This window comes from Cylas formicarius, unplaced genomic scaffold (genome assembly GCF_029955315.1).
Source record: "Cylas formicarius isolate icCylForm1 unplaced genomic scaffold, icCylForm1.1 PGA_scaffold_1__22_contigs__length_36826433, whole genome shotgun sequence".
Classification (NCBI taxonomy): Eukaryota; Metazoa; Arthropoda; class Insecta; order Coleoptera; family Brentidae; genus Cylas; species Cylas formicarius.
This window is the reverse complement of record NW_026844264.1, coordinates 26967110-26991073: the sequence shown is the minus strand read 5'-3', so window position 1 is coordinate 26991073 and position 23964 is coordinate 26967110. Positions and strand designations below refer to the sequence as shown.

The 23964-nt window shown below is 32.9% G+C and overlaps 2 protein-coding genes across 3 annotated transcripts in view; both read right to left on the bottom strand.

The window, feature by feature from the left end:
• Positions 1 to 3941: 3941 nt before the first annotated feature.
• LOC132696032 (uncharacterized) overlaps positions 3942 to 23964 on the bottom strand; it is a 122792-nt gene continuing 102769 nt past the window's right edge. For both annotated transcript variants that reach the window (XM_060660568.1, XM_060660567.1), the window contains 2 exons: positions 15267 to 15465; positions 3942 to 5581 (listed from right to left, as the gene is read on the bottom strand). In XM_060660568.1, the coding sequence (XP_060516551.1) occupies positions 5493 to 5581; positions 15267 to 15465 (288 nt within the window). In that variant the 3' untranslated portion in view covers positions 3942 to 5492. The remainder of the gene's footprint in view (positions 5582 to 15266; positions 15466 to 23964) is intronic.
• On the bottom strand, positions 17566 to 18989 carry LOC132696034 (uncharacterized). The gene is made up of 2 exons (XM_060660569.1): positions 18774 to 18989; positions 17566 to 18140 (listed from the first exon to the last, which is right to left on the bottom strand). The coding sequence occupies exons 1-2, from the start codon at positions 18817 to 18819 to the stop codon at positions 17788 to 17790; spliced, it is 399 nt and encodes a 132-aa protein (XP_060516552.1). The 5' UTR covers positions 18820 to 18989; the 3' UTR covers positions 17566 to 17787.

Genomic DNA, 23964 nt, shown 5'->3' with positions numbered 1-23964 from the left:
ATTCCGGGTTCAATAAAAAAAATTGCTCTAACTAACTAACTAACTAAATAAATAAATATTAAGAATGGAAATGAAAAGAAGAAGAAAAAAGGGCGAGAACAGGTGAAAAATATGGTAATATTCGCTAGGAATACTCAGCCCAAGTCAAAGACTGTTGCTAGAAATGCAAATTACTGCCAAGAATGCTAACATAATTTGTTTATGTTATTCCCATATTTATGTTATTAGGTACTTTGTAAATTGTGCTACAGCAAAGCCTCGGCTGCTAAGTTCAAAAGCTATTGAGTAAATGCAGTGTTTTTTTTGAAAAAAAAATCGACTTGAAAAGAATCTATTCACATATCAAACAAAGGCACTTCGGAATTACGTCGTTTCGGACAAAAACGAGACGATACTCAACGGAATTCAAAATCAGTTTACAATCAAGTTGGAAGTAAACAGTGCTAACCTGTTCTAGTTTTGTTAATTATTCATTGACGAGATTTTCATCAGGAAGTGCAATCTGCCGTTAGGCAAATAACTTAGTTTAGCCATTCATCGATTATTTAAATTGTGGATTATACTGCACTGTTCGACTATTCGGGACGAACACGTGTGACAATATAATTGCTTATGAATTACCATTTTAGTAATTGTTTAAGCGATGTTACTTCATGAAGCATAAAGTAAAAAATCAAATCATATAACAAATAGAAGATTAATACAATAAATTTCCTATGTAAAAGTCTAAGTAAGGAACAGCTACTAAATACAGTATTTTGATTTTGTATTTCACTGTGATTTTCCGTGTCAAATCTGTTTTTGTTGCATATGAGAAAAAATGTAGGCATCCAAACAAAATAATTAATTACCTAAACTAACTAAAATCAGTAACAATTAATTTTCTAGAAACAATGTATTTATTGATATGCTATACACACCATGAATTCGTGATAATGAATGCTGCAAATGCGGACCCAATTTATGTGATGTTGCAAACGAGTTTCTATAGGCACAAATTCAGAATGATAATGACTGAGTGACATTTATAAAGTCAAACTCCCTCTTGGTAACAACATGAGAATATTTTCTGAGGCCATATAGAACCTAGAACAATAGTTTTGTCCATTTTGTAATTGTTTGTGTTTGGTGGTGTGGTCTAAATTATAGACCAAGAACATAACGCAACGGTAGGCCGGAATTGGTGGTTTCGTAAAGTTTGATGCTTTGTGGGGAAATTTGATGTATACCAAAGTACATATTAGGAACAATTTCGTAATATTTAGGTAGGCTACAGAATTTACTTAGTAACCTATAATAATAAATTTTGTTTTAAAGTTGTCTCGAATTATATTCCTATAACTTTTAAAGTAACCCTTCTTTTTTTATTACAGTTTGTGTCATTAAGCCTGGTGAAAATTCGTATTTTTCTTTGCTTTAGTTCGATTTTTGTGGTTTTAATCCATGACGATTGACTAATTCATATGGTATAACCGCGGTTGGTCCAGTTGAAGGCACTCGAACCAATTTTGAATAGAATGTGTTAGCCGAATGCCTAAATATTCATAGTGTTAATACGAGTTATGCTGTCGGACGTTAATGAATTTGTGATTAAACCAAAGCTTATGCGAAATTACCGAACAAACGTTTGGGTAAATAATTGAGCAAATATGTCACATATTCTCGACGCTCGCAATTAACGAATTAGAAAATGTTTTTGTGATGATAATTGGCACAAAACGTGTGTCCGAATTGACTCGATTCTCGTAATGTATGATAACTCCTGTTATACGTAAAGTAGAGATAGATCAATCAACAAATTAGAATATAGCATAAACATTTGACAGCTATGTGAACTGCATTGGGTATAATCCAAAAAGCTCTTTTATTTTCTAAGTTGTTTAAAAACATTGTTTATAGATGGGACGAAAAGCTATAAACTAAGACAAGAAATATGGCGAGTTGAATGAAGGAACGGTATACCTCTAGGTATTGATCAAACTGTATGATACTCATTGCAGAAAGTTAAATATCATATCACTAATTTTCGGTAAGTTTTTTTTGTGTTGTGCATGTCTTGTCCACTTTTAAAAACGTATTTTCTATTAAAAACCATTAAAGGATTGATTTCAAATCTTAGTGAAACTTCAAAATAAATAGGAACATTACAAAAATTTAATTTTTACTGACACTTAGAGAAACTCAACAGTTACAATTACAAACTTTATATTTCCGTCTGAAATTAAGATTTGATTACACAGTGTAAACGCAAATATTGAAGGTGAAAAGGAAAACGGGACAAAACCATATAGAGATTATTACTAATACTTTTGATTAGCAGTGCAGTGTCCCTCTTAAATTTGTATCCTATTCTTTTGTGTTTGGTGCTCTGGGAGAGGAAATGAGAAGTTTTAAAACATAACAACTTTATTACATTATCACAGTTACGTTATTATACACTAATTTTTACAAAAATGTCTTACCTTAACTTAGGTTATAATTATAGGTACTTGTCTAAGCATAATTCAATTATATGATTTGCTGGCAATGGGAAACAGTTAACACATTTTTATGTTCATCAAAGAATACTTACATTACTGTTACGGCTATGAGCTTACTTCTTATTTAGAAGTTTTAAATATAAGAGGCGTTTATAACAATTTTTACAATTTTACGAATACGTTCTCGGAATTTGAGCCCCATAACTCCAAATCTATCGCTTTTCATAGTAATGCGTCATGTATGCATTTAATAAAACTAATTACCATTTTTTTTATAAAAACAAGTAAATTTTTATTATATGATCGTTTAGTCATCTAAAAATATAAAAAAAAGTTAAGATAAATTTTAGCCAATGAATTCTGTCGATGAAAAAGTTATATTAAAGCTAACCTTAAATTCACAATACATTTTCCCTGGAATGGGGTTTGCTTCTAAAGTTTGACGTTTAGAATGCAAGCGTTATACAACCTGGTTCTGCTGTCGATGTATTGCCGTACACAAGCAAAGGGATACACCGAATAATTTTAAATTGAATTCAATTGATTCTGTAATTATTAAATATAGCTGTAATCAACTTAGGCCTTTCTATATGATGGTTGTAATCACCATATTCTGTTTGTTCAGTACTAACCATGCGATATGTGCAGTAAATAAAGCATTGCCAAATCCATTTGTTTAACAATTACAGTTGCTTACATTTGCTTGCTTCTGTCAATAACTATTTCATGTTACATTCAAAAAATATTTTTTGTTCCGAGAATAGCTAAAAATTTACAGAAAATACAGACAGATGCAACTTGCTTATAGAAATAAACAATTGTTTTTTGCTGGGATCATTGCTATCAGCATTCTATTGTTAATGCACAACACCGAATGTATCCTTAACGTTATTTACCTGCGTAAGACTAAAATTTTGTTTCATCTCAAAGTCTTGTGTCGTTTTTAAACAAAATTTCTAACAGATAAAAAGTAATTGCAGTTTTTTTACCGACATATAACGCTTGATTTGAGACTACCAAACAGCATTGTTTCATTGTCAGATTGATGAAAATCCCTTGAGGGTATTATCGGAGATAATATATGAGCAGATATCTGTAGCAAAATAATGAAGAAGTTCAATAAATTATCAGGATTGATCAGTTTTTAATACCAAATTTCTTGGACTTGCTTCAGTTTTTTCTTTATGTTGTTGTCAATTATAATTGTCATATTATATCTTGAACCATGAAAACAAACTCATTATATTTATACAGAACAATTTAATTTAATAATTAATAATGTTAATAATCTGACAGCAGTGTCAATTCTAGCACAGCTCTCTTGTGCAACAAACGGTACCAAATGTCTGTATTATTATACTAATATATATATATATATATATATATATATATATATATATATATATATATATATATATACTTTATTAATCGAGATGCTGAAAATAATTTATTTAAGGACACTTTAGAGAAGGTTTGACGATAAATAATAATATATAGACTTATTATTCTGAAGCAAAAAAGATTAAGAAAATTTTGCAACTGCAGATACTGTATGCGAAACATTTGATCCCGTTTTGAAATAAACGCGAAAACATCCGAGTAGTGTTATCTGGAGCAAAATTCAGAAAACCATTAAGGCATCCAGCAAAAGTAACAATGGGGACGATCGGGCTTTCACAAAAGTTCATTTCAAAAATGTAACGATGATGCAATAAAGCCCCACAACAAAAAACAATAATTTCCTCTTTATATATAATGGTTCCTTTCTTGAAACAAATGCTATCACCAGGAAATTATTAGAATGAAAAAATATCGATCCCACAATACTATCCTTCTTTAGGAACAAATGGTAAGGAAAAGGAGATTGCTGTACCTTAGTATACATATATTAATTTCTAAATTATGGTACGTTAAAATGGAAATATGCCACAAGTGCAATTTGTCTTTATCGAGACAGAATACCGTCTGATTCTGGTTATGGTGAAACAGAATCGGTGCGATTGTATCTGCAATAAAATATTGTTCTATCTTTTACGATGAGTGCCTCCCAAAAAAACCTGTCAATTGAGCTCGAAATATTTGATACGAATCCGAAAAATATTTCAATTTCAACACCAACTGTATTTTAAAGAAAACAACCTCTATTTCCTTACCTTATTGCCTTACATTGACGTGTCCCAAACTTATATAACTTCTTCCTTGACTTTTTTCTAAAAGGAGATTAAACAAATGAAAAACGATCTCATATTCCCTAAACTCTGCGGCTCGCCCGGCAACTTCGCCAAACTGGAAATCTTGTCTTGAATGCTAATATTTACGAGATCTTAGGCCGCACTGTGCAAACTAGTTTGCGCTAGCCCAAACACCCTTTATACTGAGTGGATCCCTATTTATTCGTGTCTCTAATCAGAAACAGTATTATCTTTTAACTTACCAGTTTTTGTGCACTGCTTGGAACATGGTTTGGTCACAATTTATTACATCTGTACCATTCTAACGTTTCAGTCATCTGAAGGCTATTTACACATCAATTAGAAGTAATTTTCATGCGTATCGAACACGCACACAGTTATGTCTCGCTATTTAGTCACTATACTTAACGAAAACTATGCACAATTGTTTTTATACATATTTTACAATATCTCAATTTAAAAATGTTTTCACTTTCTGCTTGGAATATACCATCAGTTATACAACTTAAATCTAAATTATCGCAAAATCTTATAAATTATTTAAAATTAAATTAACCTAGACAAAACACTACTAAAAAAAAGTTATGGAACAATAATAACAATTCAGATCTTGTTCTTAATAGCGTTCTAACACTGTGAGTGGTCAACGAAAGTCGCGCCCAAAGGATGACAAAAGATATTAATTAATCTTAATTACTTATCCTCTACCAAGTCAGAAAAACATTTTTAATTGCCAAACAAACAAATACCTATAAAAATCCACAAAAGTAACTTATTTCCCCTTATCTTGTTTTTATGTACAATCCGGCCAAATGGACAATTAAAACCGGAGGAATAAGACGTAACAAAGTAAGATATATTGCAGCTTTGTTTGTGCCGTCATTTTCTTGACCCCATTCAGACCTCGAACTAAAAAAAAAGGACACAAGAATAAAGAAAAACACCGAATTAAGGGGACGAAACATATTTAGAGAACGTCGACTCGTTACGCTGACGACTTTAATGACTTCTTTTTCTCTGATTATTTATGAAAAACGTTACTGTCATTTTGCATTAAAACGCAGAAAACGATCCCATTTCTGACCTACTTTCCTTGAAATTAGGTGAAGATTTTGGCATTGAGAGAATAATGCGATATATGTATTTTACCAATAATTTCTTTTATTTAGTTATTAACTACCTGTGGATATGCAACCATATGAAACGCATTTGTTTAAGCATTTTTACGATTTTTTTATCAATAAAGGCAAAAACTTATTTGACTACGCCACTGGATTGAAAACCGTTGTAAAATAATATTTTACAAAAAATGAAGTTCTGATGATGTTTTGGCGAATGTTGTTTATACCTGCTTATCAAATCTAATTTGGTTTTCATAATGAAATTTGAATTTTATTGTTGCGCTTAAACTTTTTCCTAGATAAATCTTAAAAGAAAAACTTGAATAACGCCCATTGTGTCAAAGACCTTCTTTCATAAAGTTGGCTTTCTGTGACAGAAAACTACTATCTATAAAATGATATGTGTAAATAGGAGTAATATTATTTATATCAAAGGATATTTTTTAATTGAAGAAGATTCCAACTCAAGTAAAAAAAGTCACTTCCGGTTTAAAGAAATAACGAAAACTTATATTATTTTGTCTCGCGATTTTGTTACTTAAGAATTTCTTTTCAGTAATTATTATCTAATCTTATGTTATATATACGTGCAGAATGAACAGATAAATTCTTCTTTTTATATATTGTAATGGTATATTTTTTAATTGAATGAAAATGAAGTACTTCTTAAAATTAAGTGGAAACTGTAAAATGTACTCTTATTTGTCTCTCTTTTGTAATTAAAATTAATACTAAACTAAATTTCTGTTTTTTTTTTGCAATCCATCAAATCACATTATATTGCATCTCTGTCAAACTATCATTTTGTTAGGAAATTTGATACCATCCACACATATGGAGTATGACTATGTAACGAAGTCTATTCAAACTGGGGGTTTTAGGGTTGGAAAGTATTTTTAAAAATTTAAAAACCGTATTTGCAGGGTATCGAGAAAAAATCATTTATCTAAAAGTCTTAAAACAAAATTATTAAACCAAACCACGCGCAAGATCCTGACCAAGAACTGTTATTCTAGATGATTTCTGAAAAATGTACAGGGTGAGCCGGTAATTTGGAAAAAACTGAAAATTGTGCTCCCTTTATAATGATAATTGACTAACCAAAACTAGGAAGCTGTGATTCAGTTGTCCGTTTCTTACTATATGACCATATAGCCAGTATGGAAAGCTCAAACTTTTGTATTTAAGGATTTCACATATTGTTCCGAATGTTCGGGATATTCTGTGCTATATTCAAAAACGTCATAGATGTCTTAAATATGTAGCTATCGACTTCAAATTTGGCAAGGAAGTAAAAGTCCATCAATTCGACAAGATTTTTTTTTTATTTGGATTTTTTTATTGGGTTATTCTGGCTTCCAGACCAAAATTATTTTCTCGAAATGTCCAATAGGCAAAATTCTTTACCTAGGAGACATGGAAGATTCGGTATTATGACTCCTATTTCAATCATTTCTTCAATTATATCTGGAGTTTTTCAATTTTTAATTTTTTCCTCCATAAGCGTGCATCCGATTGGCAAAATTCTCGCAGAGCATCCAGTGCAATAACATTTTTTTCGGTCATTTTTTCGATTGTACACAGAGTTTTCAAATTATAGGTAAAAATCTAAAAGAAAAAAGAAAATTGTGCTTTTACCGAGTCAATTATTAGCAGCAAATCAAAAATGGTAAAAAATATGGCTAATTGGTTCAAACTGCCGTATCAAGTGCTACAATTTTTGTATTTGCGGTTTTCACATACGCTGCTCGGGATATTTGAAAAAATCCATATTGAAATCGTTATTTCGGGGGCTGTCAAGACGCGATGAGGTCATTGATTATTACGGCGCACTGCATGGTTTCACTGCGCACTGCATGTGTGTATATGATGCATTGTTCGAAGTAGAGGTTATAGCCCTGGATTTTCCACTCGTACTGGTTCAAGAATTTTTTGAAAATAGTAAATGGTTTTCTAGAAAATAAGTTTTTTTCTGAAACCATGCACTGCGCCGCAATAATCAATAAATTTCCGTTTTTGTGGGTAAAATATTGGCGATCAATTGAAAACCGTTAAGGATGGGATAATTTTTTTTGAACAGGATCGTAAGCCGTGTCGTGAGAGAGTCCAGGTTTCGTCAATTATACAGGGCGAGAGATATTTGAAAAAATATCATTCGAAAACGCTATTATTTGTGCAAATTTTAATATTTACCGATATTTGCTGCAACCTGGAAGTTCGACGAGATGTGAAGGACTTTTTATACAGGGTGCATGCACAATTAAATTACATCGATTTTGCGAAAGTTCCATAGTGGTCCGCAGGAGCACGATAGAAAAACAATGTGTCCCTTTACCACATGAAACCGCGAAGTTCTTTCTTTTTATAATAAAAACCTGCTTCGAGCTTCGCACTACGAACGTGTCACGCCCAGTGAAGCCAAAATAAAGATTTATTGCTCTATATAAAGACTACTGAGTGATTGGTTGGTTTTAATTAGTTGGAAAATAACAATAAACCCTATATTTCAGATTTCAATGAAAGATTCATAATTGCGAGTCAAGCAGGCACTCTGATGAATTATTGTTGACTATCGCGGCATCCGTAAATTGCTCGGCAAACCGCAAACATATCATTGACTATAGTACATCCTTAAATCCGACCAAACAGCAAATCTAAATAGTACGAAGCGCGACTTTCCGTATTTCCCGGATAATCGTCAGAATCGTTGCAAACAAACCAAATATTTATTCGAAATACAACGGATTAACGAGATATCGAGTGCGGCGCTACCAAATTTCCTTTTCGAAACGTTGCGGATTTAAGTGTATTACAAATAGAACGAAAACTGCTCGTACACGAATTAAACCAATCTAACTTTGCTTACAGAGAAAACTTTGCCAGTAATCGATATATTAGTTTACGAAAGTAACTCCGGGTCTGTTGGACCGGAAAGACATCAGCGCGTTAAATTACAACACACTCTGGTTACTTTCGACCCCTGCGCCGAAATAAATATCAAGCAGTTGCCCCTATCTTTTGCCGCCGGTATACTATTTAGGGCCCACGCGATATTTGACAGAGATACGGTATTTATTGTTAATAAAAGTTCTGCAGAAGCGTATATTATGGAAACTCAAAACAAGGAGTAAAATTTATGCAGCCAGCGTCAAAATTAACTCATCACTTAATTGATGAAAGGTATGGAAGCGAAAAAATCAACAAATACGTCATCGCTTTCATCAGCTTACCCTACTAACCAATCAACTGACGGGTATGTACAAAACAGCGTAAATACATTGTTCCATTATACAGGGTTTTTCACTTAAAACTCCGCACGCCAATAAGTCCAAAACGAAAAGAAATATTTAATTTATGTAAAAAGTAGTCAAAGTGTGGGGTCAAGTAGATATTTCCTAAAGTTTAAAAAATTCGACGCCTGCAAAGAGCTGGGCGTCGCGACGCGTCGAAAAATTATTCGATTGCAGAGACTTTGAAAATACGCGCATACAAAAGTACATATTATTTAAAAACTTTTTTGTTATTTACTCAAACTTATTTACTTTACCCGTTTCTAAGTTATACCGATTTAAAGTAAACATTTCTTGATTAATAAAAAATGTGATTAACGCTTATTTTTACAAGTATGCCATGAATGTTAGTTACTATGGCAACCATTGTTATCGCAGTTGTTTTAAGTGCAATTACAAACGTAAGTTGTTATTGCTGTATCAAAAAATTGTCACATTTTGTCACAAGAAATATCCAAATTTGTTCGGTTAAAAAAAAACTAAGAATTATTATGTGAAAATGGTGCAATTTAGCAATGAGGAAAAAGTAGACATGTTACTGGTGTTTGGAGAATGCAGATGCAATTGTAGAGAAGCAAAAAGAGTTTACGCACGGCGTTATCCGCATAGAAGAGTCCCCGATGCAAAAACCTTTTCAACTTTATGTAAAAACTTAAGAGAATATGACAGCTTCATAAAACCTAAAAGAGATAGGAACAGGACGGCTACAAATGATGAAAATATTGTACAAAAAATACGTACAAAAGTAAACTAGTTCGTAAACTATAACCAGGCGATTATGCTAGAAGAATGTATTTCTTAGCGACATTGTCCGATTTGTATAGCCAAGATGCACATTTTCTCTCGAAAATTTTATGGAGCGACGAAAGTCGATTTCTAAATAATGGAATCGTTAATAGACACAACTGTCGTTTTTGGTCCGAAAACCATCCTCGTTGGATTACAGAAAGAGGTAACCAACGAATTTTTAGTATCAATGTTTGGTGCGGCATATTAAATGGATTCCTTATTGGACCTTACTTTTACGAAGGAACTTTAAATGCAGATCGCTATTTAAGATTTCTTCAAACTACACTTCCGGAACTATTAGAAGAAGTGCCTCTTGACACTAGAATGAATATGTGGCTACAGCAGGATGGAGCGCCTGCACATAATGCCCAAATAGTAACGAGGTATTTGAACCGAGAATATCCCAATAGATGGTTTGGTACTAATGGACCGGTAAGGTGGCCGGCGAGGTCCCCGGACATTACACCACCAGATTATTTTCTTTAGGGCTACCTAAAAAACGTTATCTATGAAGAACCTATCGAAGATATGGCTGATCTCATTAACAAAATTAATGCAGCGTGTGCCGCTATCACAAGAAGGACTCTCCTACCAGTGACCCAAGCTCATCTGTTAAAAGTTTTTGATAATTGTGTTCGAGCAGATGGACATAATTTTGAACAAAATTTTTGAAATGTCTTATTATGTAGTTAATTGCAATAATAATTTTGGTTATTAACTTGTAGGTATTTTAATGTTTTTTCATTTATTTATCATGTTATCAGAACGAAATCGATAAAAAATAATAAATAAAATCATACTAAAATCGTTGAAATCTATTGTTTGTAATTGCACGTAAAGCAACTGCGATAACAATGGTTGCCATAGTAACTAACATTCATGACATACTTGTAAAAATAAGCGTTAATCACATTTTTTATTAATCAAGAAATGTTTACTTTAAATCGGTATAACTTAGAAACGGGTAAAGTAAATAAGTTTTAGTAAATAACAAAAAAGTTTTTAAATAATATGTACTTTTGTATGCGCGTATTTCCAAAGTCTCTGCAATCGAATAATTTTTCGACGCGTCGCGACGCCCAGCTCTTTGCAGGCGTCGAATTTTTTAAACTTTAGGAAATATCTACTTGACCCCACACTTTGACTACTTTTTACATAAATTAAATATTTCTTTTCGTTTTGGGCTTATTGGCGTACGGAGTTTTAAGTGAAAAACCCTGTATATACAGGGTGTCCCACTTAAGGACACACTTGCAAAATCTTCCTTTATGGTTTGATATTAATATATATTTTTTTGTTGGACAGGTCTCGTCTTTTGCTTATTGCTTCAACATAATGTCATGGCCAACTCAAACTATGTAATAAAAGAGAGAGAAGAGAGAAATATTAGAGATATTTTTAAAAATAAATTGGTAACGAATCCTTATTCAGGAGTACTTAGAACCCAACTATACCAATTTTCTTTGAAACATCGTTGTAAAACGGTTTGATTTTAATAATTTTATTTTTAAAAACGAACTAAAACCTCAGATTCTTATTACATTAACCTGAAATCATGGCTAACTATTAGGGATTTCTTTAAGAATAAAGTGACAACGAATTCTTATTCAGGACCGCATAAAACCCAACGAAACTAATTTCCATGAAGTGGTCGAAATACCGCCGGCGTCTCGCTTAAGCATTACTGCTGTAGAATGTTTGTTTAGGACTCAATTTTGATAATTTTTTTTGGTTGGATAAATTTCACTGAAAGACGCTAACGATTTTCTTAAAACTGTTTTCTTAAACTAGACATACTTCACAATGCTGTATTTTTTTAATTAAAAGGGATTTTTGATTCCCATCTAATAATGAAAATAACAGAAATATCAAAATTGTTTGACGTCGGCATACTGTTTCCTTTGTAAAGTCAAGTTTGCCATGGAGAAGCGAATATTCGACTGTCAAGTTCGTTCGTTAACTTATATTTTAATTTTGTTTACATCTTTCGAATTCTAAGATTTATTAATGCTGTTGTTTTAAGATGATACTAAAAAATTAATTTTCGTTAAAAAAACTTTTTTATCATTATTTTCGAAATTTGTGTAATTAAAATTTGTAAGATCATAAAATCACGTACAAAATAATCGTTATTTACAAAGTTTAATATATATTTTTTTTGGTGTAGTTACTTTTAGGTAGTCCTGAAAACGAATCTGTTGTCTTTTTCAATTTGAAAAATCTATAAAAGTACTTCTCGATTTTCCAGTTCAAAAAACGGTGTCATTTCTCCTTAGTAAGATCTATCCAACAAAAATGAATTATCGAAATTGAGCCATATAGATTTTACAAGGGTATGCAGTTCCTAACTGTATAAGTATCTACTGTAACAATTTGAAACCCAAATTTCTTATCTAAAAATATTGAAGATTCCAACGCATTGGACCGTCATGACGATGAAACATTTCACCGAAATTTAGATTTGGTCGTAGCAATGTAAAAAGCAATGTTAGCAATTTCAGATTGTACTAATGGAAAAGGAGATTTGCATTTACTCATTCCTCAATGTAAATTATTATTAAACAATTTTATACCTGACATTAGTACTGGTGTGTTTCTAAAGGTATTTTTCCACAAAAGGAGTAATCGTTGTATTTGAATATATTGTCACATAATAAACGCGTAAATATTCTCGACACTTTCACAGGCTACTGTAAGGCTTTTTACAATACTTCTGGATTCCTCCTGCGTCGGTTTTTGCTTAGTCGAAATTGCTGACGTTTCGCCAATCATCCTGTTGGCTTCTTCAGAGCTTGACTGACTGAACCAGTTTCAATTTCGACTAAGCAAAAACTGACGCAGGAGGAAACCACAAGTTTTGTAAAAAGCATTATGATTCTCTATTATTAGAAAATTTATTCTCTGTTACTTTGCCTACCCAACACAGTTGCATTGTTTTGAACTTTATTATAATGGAAATATTAATATAAAAGTAAGTAAAATAAACATAAGTATTAACTTCAGGAGTTAAGTTGTATTTTAAAAATAAAATATTTATGATGAGTCGAAGATTTCGAAATTAATTAAATTAATTAATACATTTGAGAGCATGAGAACTGTGCAAAAATATAACTTGATAGAACCACTTTATCCCCCCCCTCCCAATACGATTTTATTGCAAAGCAACTTGTTGATCCATTCATAATAGTGGGCTTGTGTTATTTGTTCTATCTAGAAATGTTATCACTCCATATTTACCATTTTGTTTTTTTTTTGTAAAATGCAAAAAGCGATTTTAATTTGACTTCAACACCTATAATACTTCGATTTCAATTATTAATAAATTCATACAAATTTGTTAGTTGGTATTCGTCCCAGGCAAACGGCAATTTTCTCTTAAATTCCAATTAAATGTTTTGAAAATGTGATCCGAAAAAATTGAGCGAACCACCACAATTTGATTTACTATTTTATTAAAATAATTTTTGCCGCGCGTTGCAACTAAATGCGGTGCCATTATACCCAAAAATTAAACGAATTAAATGATTTGACAAATTCGACGTAATGTTTACGGTATGATGTTTTCAATATATTTTTGCTCTGACGCGGAATTCGCAGAAAATATTTATTTGGTAGTTGTCAGTTTGGAGGAAATGCGACATGCTCGTTTTCCACTCACTGATTTAAAATGGCTACACTTATAAAGATTCAACAAACCTTATAATTTTTCTGACAAATTCTATATCTCCCTCAACAATACTACGAAATTCTGGAATCGAACAAGTGTATTTTTCTAAAGTTTAATTTACGTTTCCTTTTAAATTGTTTATGGATGAAATCATCAGGAATGTTTTGTTTCCTAATGTTAATCCACATTTATATAATTTATTAAATACGGTCCATTTTATTTGCATCAATCGCGTTCAGTAAAATTTTTCCTAATTTTGTGTAAAAGTAAATAATAGAAAAAAATCTGGAATGTCTGAATTAAATCCGAATCGATTGCCCTATGAAACACTGTTTGATGGACAAAATAAAGTTACTCGCATTGGAAGGCAAATGAAATTATGCTTTCACTATGATATATTCGTAAAAGCAACTTTTTTTTATTAATCTAATAAATATTTGAAAACAAATCAAGCAGTGCGTGTACATCGGGAAACTGGATCTGGTTTAACCAACAGTGTGCAACTTAATCCTGGTGCAATATTCGATATACGACGGTTACGATCTAGATTATGTTTAGATCAAATCGGTCTAAGACAATCTGATATTGTGAGCAATTAGATTGCGTATGAGAATCGAATATTCTTAGTAAAAAAATTGAGCTAAAGATTTTATTCGTGCTAGGGCAACAAATCAGACGGAACATGACAAAAAACTAAATGAACCAAATATTGTATAAAAATATAGAGAAATGTAGATCGATAACTATAATAAAAATAAATAACCCTCTATTTTCAACTAATATTAATAACGACCTCGTTATCACAGTATACCCGAACCCGTTATTATAATAAAGGTCATACCGTACTAGTTGTAAAACATTACAAGGTACGCTTTTTATGTTATATCAAAATACTGATTGAAAATCCTGAAGGAAGTATGTGACAGAGTTTCGGTATTTGAAAGTAATCGCCTTTCTACGAGCGATAGTTTGAAACTAGTATGATGGGCTTCCAGCCTTGAACAGTTTATGTAAAAACATTCCAAAACGTGGTATCCAAGTCTAAGGAAGGTTCGTAAACAAAGTAATTTTTATGCCATAGAACTAGAGATGCACCAAACATTTTTTTCAATCTAAAATTCAAAATATATAAATGTTACACAAATGATACTAGATTTATCCATGTAAACTTTTCGTGAAAAAACCTTTGACAACATTGATTTTTACTCTGGCGATCGATATTTTGGTTATTAATTCACTACAAAAGCTTTCCTTAAAATGATTGATTAGGTCATATTTCTTCATACGTTAATACTTTGTCCTCATTTTCTTTGACTTTACACTCATAGAAGTTGCCAGATCTATTGTGTGGATCTGGAGAATCGTATTATGATTCTTTATCACGTCGTTAATAAAATTGCGTTCAAATATATCATAGCTTTCCAAGTCAGTGAATGTCAGAAATGGGATCGAGTCGACGGCGGATGATGCTTCAAGTCGTTTATTAATGACTGTCGCGCTTTGCATTTTCCGATGCGCGCCGATTCGACTTTGATCTAGAAGATCAAAAGTAGAAATCCTGTATACGATCCCCGTTTAGTTTGGGGATAATTAGCGCATAAACGCGACTACAGTTATATAGGAACGTTTATGGAGAAGGATTTAAAACACAAGCAAGTCACAGAAGTAATACGGGGTTAGCCAATAGAAATAACAATTTATTAAGTCCGTAATTTAATCAGCCTTACCCCTTTCAGGAACTGGATTCCGAGCGCTTTCCAATTCAAGTTCCACTTCGTCGTGGTAAACATCCGGCAGACGGGCAATGCATCTGAGTATTAACCTCCCATTGTCAAAGTGCGTATCAGTCAGGAGAAGCTCCATCGAAAGGTCGCTCCATGCACGTTCCTGTTTTCTTCTTGCTAGTTTTGGATCCGTTTCGGCTACCTGTAAAAAATATGAAACTAATTCTTGTTAAAAATATTTAATCAAATATTAAAAATGTTATATGCTATAAATAAATATAATAAAAAATTCACATCTCCACACTTCAGTGAAAGAATTGGTGTTATTTTGCGAAAATGTGCTCCAAAACTAACGATCGCAGAAAAAGTAGAGCATGCGACACGGGTGGTATACTTTTTAAGTCGCTAGTTCATTAAACAATAGTTGGCGCTAGCGGAGCATAACCCAAATGCCGTTTACCGCCCTTGTTGCATAATACAGTATAACACACAGTGTTAAAAAAGAATATGTTTGCTTTATTTGTATTCAGATCTAACTTGTTTGGCATGCCAAACTAATTCCAAGGTACATGTTTCTCAATTCCAAAATTAGGATTTTGGATATGTCAAGAGTGTTATTTTCCACCTGTGATTCACATTATCCCGAAATTCGAAATTATTATTATATTGCAACTTCTGTTGCGAATATGCCACTTGTCGAAGAAGGATTATTAAAAATTTAGTTAGTTAGTATTTTGTTATTATTGTCTCCGAAAGGCAATTATGGTAGCTTTCAATGTCATGTCAATTTCAGAACATATGAAGATAATGATAATCGTTGTTATACTGATCGCGATGATTAGTCAATACTGTGTGCTTTTATATTTAAGTGTTTACATATATGCAGTTTTTTTTTGTTGTTTCTTTTTTTTTACATTATTATTTAATTAAGGGGTGAGTAGCTTTAGAGCTAGCGCTTATAAAATACTATCGAAAGATGAAGATTTTTAATGTTTTAATTGTGGTTCCTGTGCTATATTGTTTTCACCATTTTAACCATTTTTTTAATGGTTTTAACCATTTTGAGACTTAGTGGCCCAAATATTGTCGAACACCTCATGTAGGAATTGTTTCGTATCTTTAGGTATAATTGACATTGACGCTTCACATTCTTTCACTTTTTGCTATACATAATATGTATACATATACATATTATGGGCACTAAATGTGTTTTAATAAAATTGTGAGCCTGGCCAACACGTAAGATTTAAAGCTCACCTGCTTTTTGAATTTAAAGCAAAATTGACGGTATTTCTTGTTAAAATAAATAAAAAGGAGAACTTCAGATTTTCATGAAATTATACATTTTTAAATGACAATTGTTTCGACAACACCGTGTCTTAATCAAATGTTGAATTTCTTTTTAAAAAATACTGCTAACCTCGGTATGATTTGTGATGGAATAGTGGGTGATAAAACCAAGAGAGGAATTGGAAGCAGGTATTTTACCTGTGAAAGTGAAAGCGTACCAATTGCATCGCCAGACAAGAAAAGGAGAAATTATTCATTGGTGGCGCAATAAGCGGATTAATTATATAAATTATTACCTAAATATTCGCATATCGTTAAGGAACACCCTGATCTATTATTACAGAGAAAATACATGAATTCATCTCTGAAGATGATCAGATAGAGATTTAGGGCGGAACAACACTCGTTAAAGTCTAAGTGGAAGCAAGATATACAATCTATTTTATTCCGTATGGCATTTTATTGCTGACTATGCCATCACAAATCGTACCGACTATACATAAGATCCCCTAATAGATATTAGGAAACAAATCTGTGCCTTATTAAGAAACTTCCATAGACATTTACATATCTTCTTTTTTCCTCCTGCATCGGTTGTTCATAAATAAAACTTGCTTACGTTGGCTTCTTCTGAGCTAAAATGAAACTGGCTCGCATTTTACCATGTATTATACTGTTGGAGGGGAGCGGAGCTAAATGAAGGACATAAACATTGTCCCGGATGACTAATTCTCATTTTGGTGAAAGATCGCGGTACTGTGCGTTATTTGTTTTATATTATTTGTTTTTTGCTGTAAACTATGCATTTATACTGCGATTGTTACATATCAATTTAATTAAAAATTTATTGTTTTGTTAGCAGCCTCTAGTAGATGTATAGTGCCGATATAAGCAACAGAAACCGTACATAACCTCAATTTCCTAACCCCCCCGCAGCGGGGGCCCCCCGCGCGTGGCGTCCTAGTGTCCCCCCTGTCTCCCAGAGTGCGCTCCGCCCCCCACCCAGCTTGTGTAGCGTCCTGTTTTGCCCCGGTTCCGCCCGTCGCTGCTAGATGTCGCCAGCTTGTGTAGCGTCCTGTTTTGCCCCGGTTCCGCCCGTCGCTGCTAGATGTCGCGCGCTCCGACCGTCGTAGGCCCCCCCGGTAGAGGGCGGTGACGGTGCGGCGCGGTGACGCGGTGGATCGGGAGGATAATTAAATAAACTTGAATTTTAATACATTTTATTTTATTTTATTTATAAAATTGGTCTGGCGAGGAGTTTCTTCTTCTTTTTATGTCGATTCAGTCGACCATCCCATTGTTCCTGTTCCTTGCGTTGTTCTTCTTCCCGTTCCCGGAGGAAATCTAAATACGAAGTGCACTCCTCGCCGTCCCACTCCGTCGACCACCCACCCGGGTACTCCTGCTGCTCCTTTGTTTCTTTTGATCCACCGGGTTGCTCCTGCTGCTGGTGATGTTCCCTTGTCGTTTCATGTCGTACCGGGAATTCTAACCCCCGGTACTCTTTGTGTGATTTGAATATGTGACGCCCTAAGCGATGCGCCAACATAATATGCGACTTGTCATACGGACAAACCGCGATTTTTTCTAGAACAAAACAAAGTATGATATGTAGCGTTTCCTATAAAACACACATTTTTTTTTTAAACAAAACTTCCAAAAAGGGGGGTTATCAAATAATTTTAAAAATTGTTTTTTAAGTTATACGCGCATACCAAAATTCACGTTTCAATTCACTGTCAAAAGGGCAAACTGCAATTTTTTAGTACAAAAAATAAACAAAAATATGTATATATTTCGCGTTTTCCCCATAAAACGCACATTTTTGAAACAAAACTTTCAGTAATTTTAAAAATTGTTTATTTTTTAAAAGCCAAAATTCCCTATTCACTGTCATTTAAAAGATATTAAAAACGCTCAATTTAATTCGATTATTATTGTCAAAAAGGCAAACTGCAATTTTTTAGTACAAAAAATAAAACATTTTTGAAACAAATTTAAAAATTGTTTATTTTTTAAAAGCCAAAATTCCCTTTTCCATTCACTGTCATTTAAAAGCTATTAAAAACACTCAATTTAAATCGGTTATTATGCAACGTAAAAAAGATGAGTATCATATTTTAAAAACAGGTAGAAACTAACCAAAAAAGTGATAACCCAAACTGAAACCCACAAGAAAAGACGCGCACTGTATAAAGGTAATTAAAATATAAAACTTACCAGTTGTAGGATCGTAGGGAAATGGACATCGCACTTCTGTATTCATTGCACTGAATATAGTCTATAATACACATGCAACGTATTTATACACATGCACTCCCTTCCATGGTTGAATTAAAAGTCGAAAGGTCTTCTACCCACAAGCACCAACGCCGATTTGAATAGACGCGATGTTGTCGCCAGACAACCGTGCAGGTAGAAGTCTCAAGGTCAACACGCTTTCACACGGGAACGCAACCGCTTCGGACGTTGGACGAACGTATGTTGCCGCAAAAGATCAAGGCCAACTTGCTTTCATTTTTTACAATCTCCGTATGGGATGTGGAATTTCATAACGCGCCGAGTCTAAATGTCGAGTTGTTTTGCTTGTTGAGAATAATAATTAATTGCCCCCTTTATATTTGCTCCGTGGGATTAACGTAATGGGAAAAATTTGTTGCAACGCATGTGGAGGTGTCTTCGTTTGTTAACTTTTAGAAAGTATTCTCGCACCGTATAAATACATCTCATTTTTCTCTGTTTTGTCAGTAGTTGTTTTTGGTATTATTCGTGCAACGTGGAAGCTAACTTAGTGGTTTGGTGTTCGTACAAAAAAGCAGTAAGTACCTTTTTTATTGTCTTATTTTAATTCTTTAACATTTGTTATTATTTTATAAAGGTCTTAAAGATCATCTTAGTACTCTCAACCCGTAACCGCAAATAGAATAGCAGCAATCTTAAGCGTAAGTTTTTTTTATTTTTTTAATTTTGAGATAAAATAATTAATAATAATTTATAGATGGACTTAAGTCAACTGAATCAAACCTGTCTTGCAGAAGGTGATTTTGAGCAGCCGATTGTCAAACTGCATGAATTGCCGATAGGCGTTCCGTTTAAAATTACTAGAGCCAAAATTGTTAATACAAAATTTGGCAATTCCGTGTTGCTGCAATTAGAAAATTCCGTAGTATTTCTTCCTACTCGCGTGACAGAAGCTTTCCGTCCGAGACTAGAACACTTTGCGTCGGGGCAGTACAAACTGGTCTACGAGGGATCCAAAGATATTGGAAAGCCCAACTCTTTAAAGAAATTCAAAATAATTCAAAATTAATCAACATATTATACAGGGTAAGTCTTATTTACTGTTATATATTTAATAAACCACGATGCGCGTAAAGCAGATCATTCATAGAGCGCAAATCTTAATTTTAACCTTACAAAAATTAAAAAAGCATATTTCCGACAAGTTCACTCTTAGAGATAGTGATGTGTGGCTTAGGAGACTAAATAAAAATATTGAATCTTGCAACCAAATCGTTTCTAACGAAAAGGATTTATCTATTGGGTTAAAAAGAAAATTACAAACTACAATTCAACATCTGAAAGCTATTAGAAAAATTATTCTTAATTATCAACATAAGCATTTTGGATTGGGATTACAAAGTAGTAGCCGCGAGACAAACACAAATGAAATGGTTGTATGGGAATCGGTAGCGTCGTGTTTCCAGGGAAGAGTTCAGACTGGTGTCATAATTAATTTACTTCATAAAGATTTAATTCAATTTTTAAACGATTCTCGTCCAATATTTCAACAAAAAATTAGTCAAATTTTAAAGAAATTTTTATTGCTGAAAGTAAATACCACATTTTGCGGTGAATTTATTAAGGCAAAAAATGATGTCCAAGGCGAAGTTGATGTTAAATATCTGAGTACCGGAAATGCTGTAGTTGATTTAGGAACAGAATTGAATGATTGGTTTGTTGAAAATGTGCAAGATAAAATTTTAAATCAAATGTCAGAGTTTCAGGAACGTGATTCCGGGTGGGCTTTAAATAATATTATTTATTTAGAGATTAACATTAATAAATTTGAAATGGGTAACGGGTCATCCTTCGTTGAGTTGCCTAAAGAAATTGCGAATAAAAGGGCTTGTATTAACATTAGAAATGACGATCAAGCGTGTTTTTATTGGTCAGTTGTATGCGGACTCTTTCCAGCACGTTTTCGTCAGTATTTACCCTCTTCATATCCATACTACAAAAGTGTTTTGAAAACTGAAAATTTACAAACACCTATGGAAATGAATAAAATAAGCAAATTTGAAAAAGACAATGATATTTCCATCAATGTTTATATCTTAGAGCTTAATAAAAATGAAAAAACTAGTTTTTATTCCGTGTTACCTGCACGATTAACAAAAGAAAAACGCGAAAAACATTCAAATTTGTTGTTAATACAAAATAAATATTATCCAAAAGTTAATGATTTTGATCCTGATCCGCAAGATAATGATTATGAAGAAATAAAATATCACTATTGTTACATTAAAAATTTGTCTCGATTAGTTTCCTCACAGCTCAGTAAATATAATCACAAGAAATACATTTGCGATAGGTGTTTGAATTATTTCAATAACGAAACTCGTCTACATGACCACGAAACAATATGTTCCAGTTTCAATGAGTATAAAGTGTCTTTTCCCAAATATGATTACGTTGAATTTCGAAACCATATATATAAACAAAGGACTCCGTTTGTAATTTACGCCGATTTTGAGAGTCAATTGAGAAAAGTAAATTTGAAAATTTCAGATAAAACCTCGAAATACCAAAAGCACGAAGCTTACAGTGCTGCATATTACTTTAAATGTTCTTATGATGATTCAATATCATTTTTCAAAAGTTATCGTGGTCTAGATTGTATTGATTGGTTCGTGGAGGAAATATCTAATTTATCAAAATTTGTTCGTTCAAAATTTAAGGATATTATACCAATGGATAGTGAAATTAGTCTAGATCAAAGGTCGAGTCATTGTCATATTTGTGAAAAACCTTTTTTAAAAGAAGATGTTATTGTTCGTGACCATGATCATTTTACTGGTAAATTTAGAGGTTTTGCCCATCAGGCTTGTAATTTAAATTTTAAAAAAATATTTGTAGTGCCCGTAGTATTCCAGAACCTTTCTGGATACGATAGCCACTTCCTGCTTCCGGTTTTAGCAAAAAAAAGCTATGTATCCATAGTTCCGGTTAATAAGGAAAAATACATCTCTTTTACATATTTCGAACCTGATTATAACATAAAATTTAGATTTATAGATTCGTTTAGATTTTTGGGAGCATCTCTGGATAATTTAGTTTCCAGTATGGATAAAAATGAACTATATATTTTAAGAAAAGAATTTTCCGATCTCGACGAATCAAAATTAAATTTACTGTCGCAAAAAGGTATTTTTTGTTACGATTACATCGACCATATAGACAAATTAAATGAAACAACTTTACCCCCGATTGAAGAATTCTATAATAAATTAAGTGAAAGCAATATTAGTGAAGAAAAATATTCCCACGCACAAAGTGTTTGGCAGTCGTTTGAAATAAAAAATTTAGGCGAGTATTCAGATTTGTATTTAAAAACCGACGTTATTCTTCTGGCAGATATATTCGAAAATTTTCGAAAAACTTGTATGGCAACACACGTTTTGGATCCGGCGTGGTATTTCAGTATGCCCGGGTATACATGGGATTGCATGCTTAGATTCACAAAATGTCGTTTAGAACTTTTGCGCGACATTGACCAAATTATGTTTATCGAGCGGGCTATACGAGGTGGAATTTCGGTGTGTGTTGGTAGATATGCGGAGGCCAACAATAAATATATGCCCAACTACGATTCATCCAGGGATGATTCCTATATCATGTACTTTGACGTCAATAACCTCTATGGCAAGGCCATGTGCGAGCCTCTTCCTTACGGAGGATTCGACTGGATGTCTCATCAAGAGATTGATTCATTTAATGTCATGAACATTCCAGATGAATCTTCCCAAGGATATATCCTAGAGGTAGACCTGGAATACCCGCAGAAATTACATGACACACATAGAGATTTTCCATTTTGTGCCGAACATCGAGTGCCCCCCAATTCAAAGTTACCAAAACTAATGACTACTTTGTATAATAAAGAAAAATACGTCATACACTATCGCAATTTAAAACAGGCTCTCAAAAACGGTCTCGTACTAAAGAAAATTCACAAAATATTAAAATTTAACCAATCTCGTTGGTTGAAATGTTATATCGATCATAATAATAAATTAAGAACCCAAGCAAAGACAAAATTTGGTATAAATTTATACAAATTGTTTAATAATGCCGCTTACGGTAAAACAATGGAAAACATTCGCAAGCATCGTATTGTTAAATTTGTTAAAGCGTGGGATGGTCGCTACGGTGCGAAAAATTTAATTTCTAGTCCTAGATTTCACAGTAGAACCATACTTGATAACAATTTGTTGCTTATAGAATTAAAAAAATCGGAACTTTGCTTTAATAAGCCACTTTATATTGGAATGTCCATATTGGATTTGTCGAAAACGACCATGTACGAGTTTCATTATAATTACATGCTTCCAAATTTGGGTCCCGAAAAATGTAAAATTCAATACATGGATACGGACAGTTTCATTTATAATATCAAATGTTATGACGCATATGAAAGCGTTATTAAGGCCGATTTAACAAAATTTGACACGTCTGATTATCCTAATGACAATCCCTATAATATACCGCAAATCAACAAAAAGGTTTTGGGGTTGATGAAGGATGAGACTAATGGCACCATCATTAGTCATTATGCGGGGTTAAGGTCGAAAATGTATACTTTCAAAATTTTAACGGGTTCGGTAGTTAAAAAGTCAAAGGGTATTCAGTACAATATTGTAAAAAATAAAATTTCATTTGATGACTACGTAGAATGCTTAACAAATTTTAGGGAAAAGTACGCCACTCAACGAACCATTCGTTCATACACTCACAATGTATTTAGCATCGAACAAACAAAAGTTGCCTTGAGTCCTTTAGACGATAAACGTTATCTTTTGCCGAATTCATATGAAACGCTTCCGTGGGGACATTATAAAGTGCCGTAATTATTTTTTAATATATTTTTGTTACAGATTATGGTCAAACAACTTACATTAGAAAGCCTTTGTATTATAACAATTTGCGAAAATATTAGGTGTAGTGCTGATTTTTTGCTTGAGTCACCTTTGCCTTGGAAACTAACGATACTAATATTTAAATATTATTCGAAATATAGATGGAAGTACCTTAAACAATTAGCGCTCCAGTCTGATGGCAATTCTTTATTAAATTTAGAATTCATTCTGTTGAATAAGAGATTTGGATCGTCTTACAGAAATAGCATTTT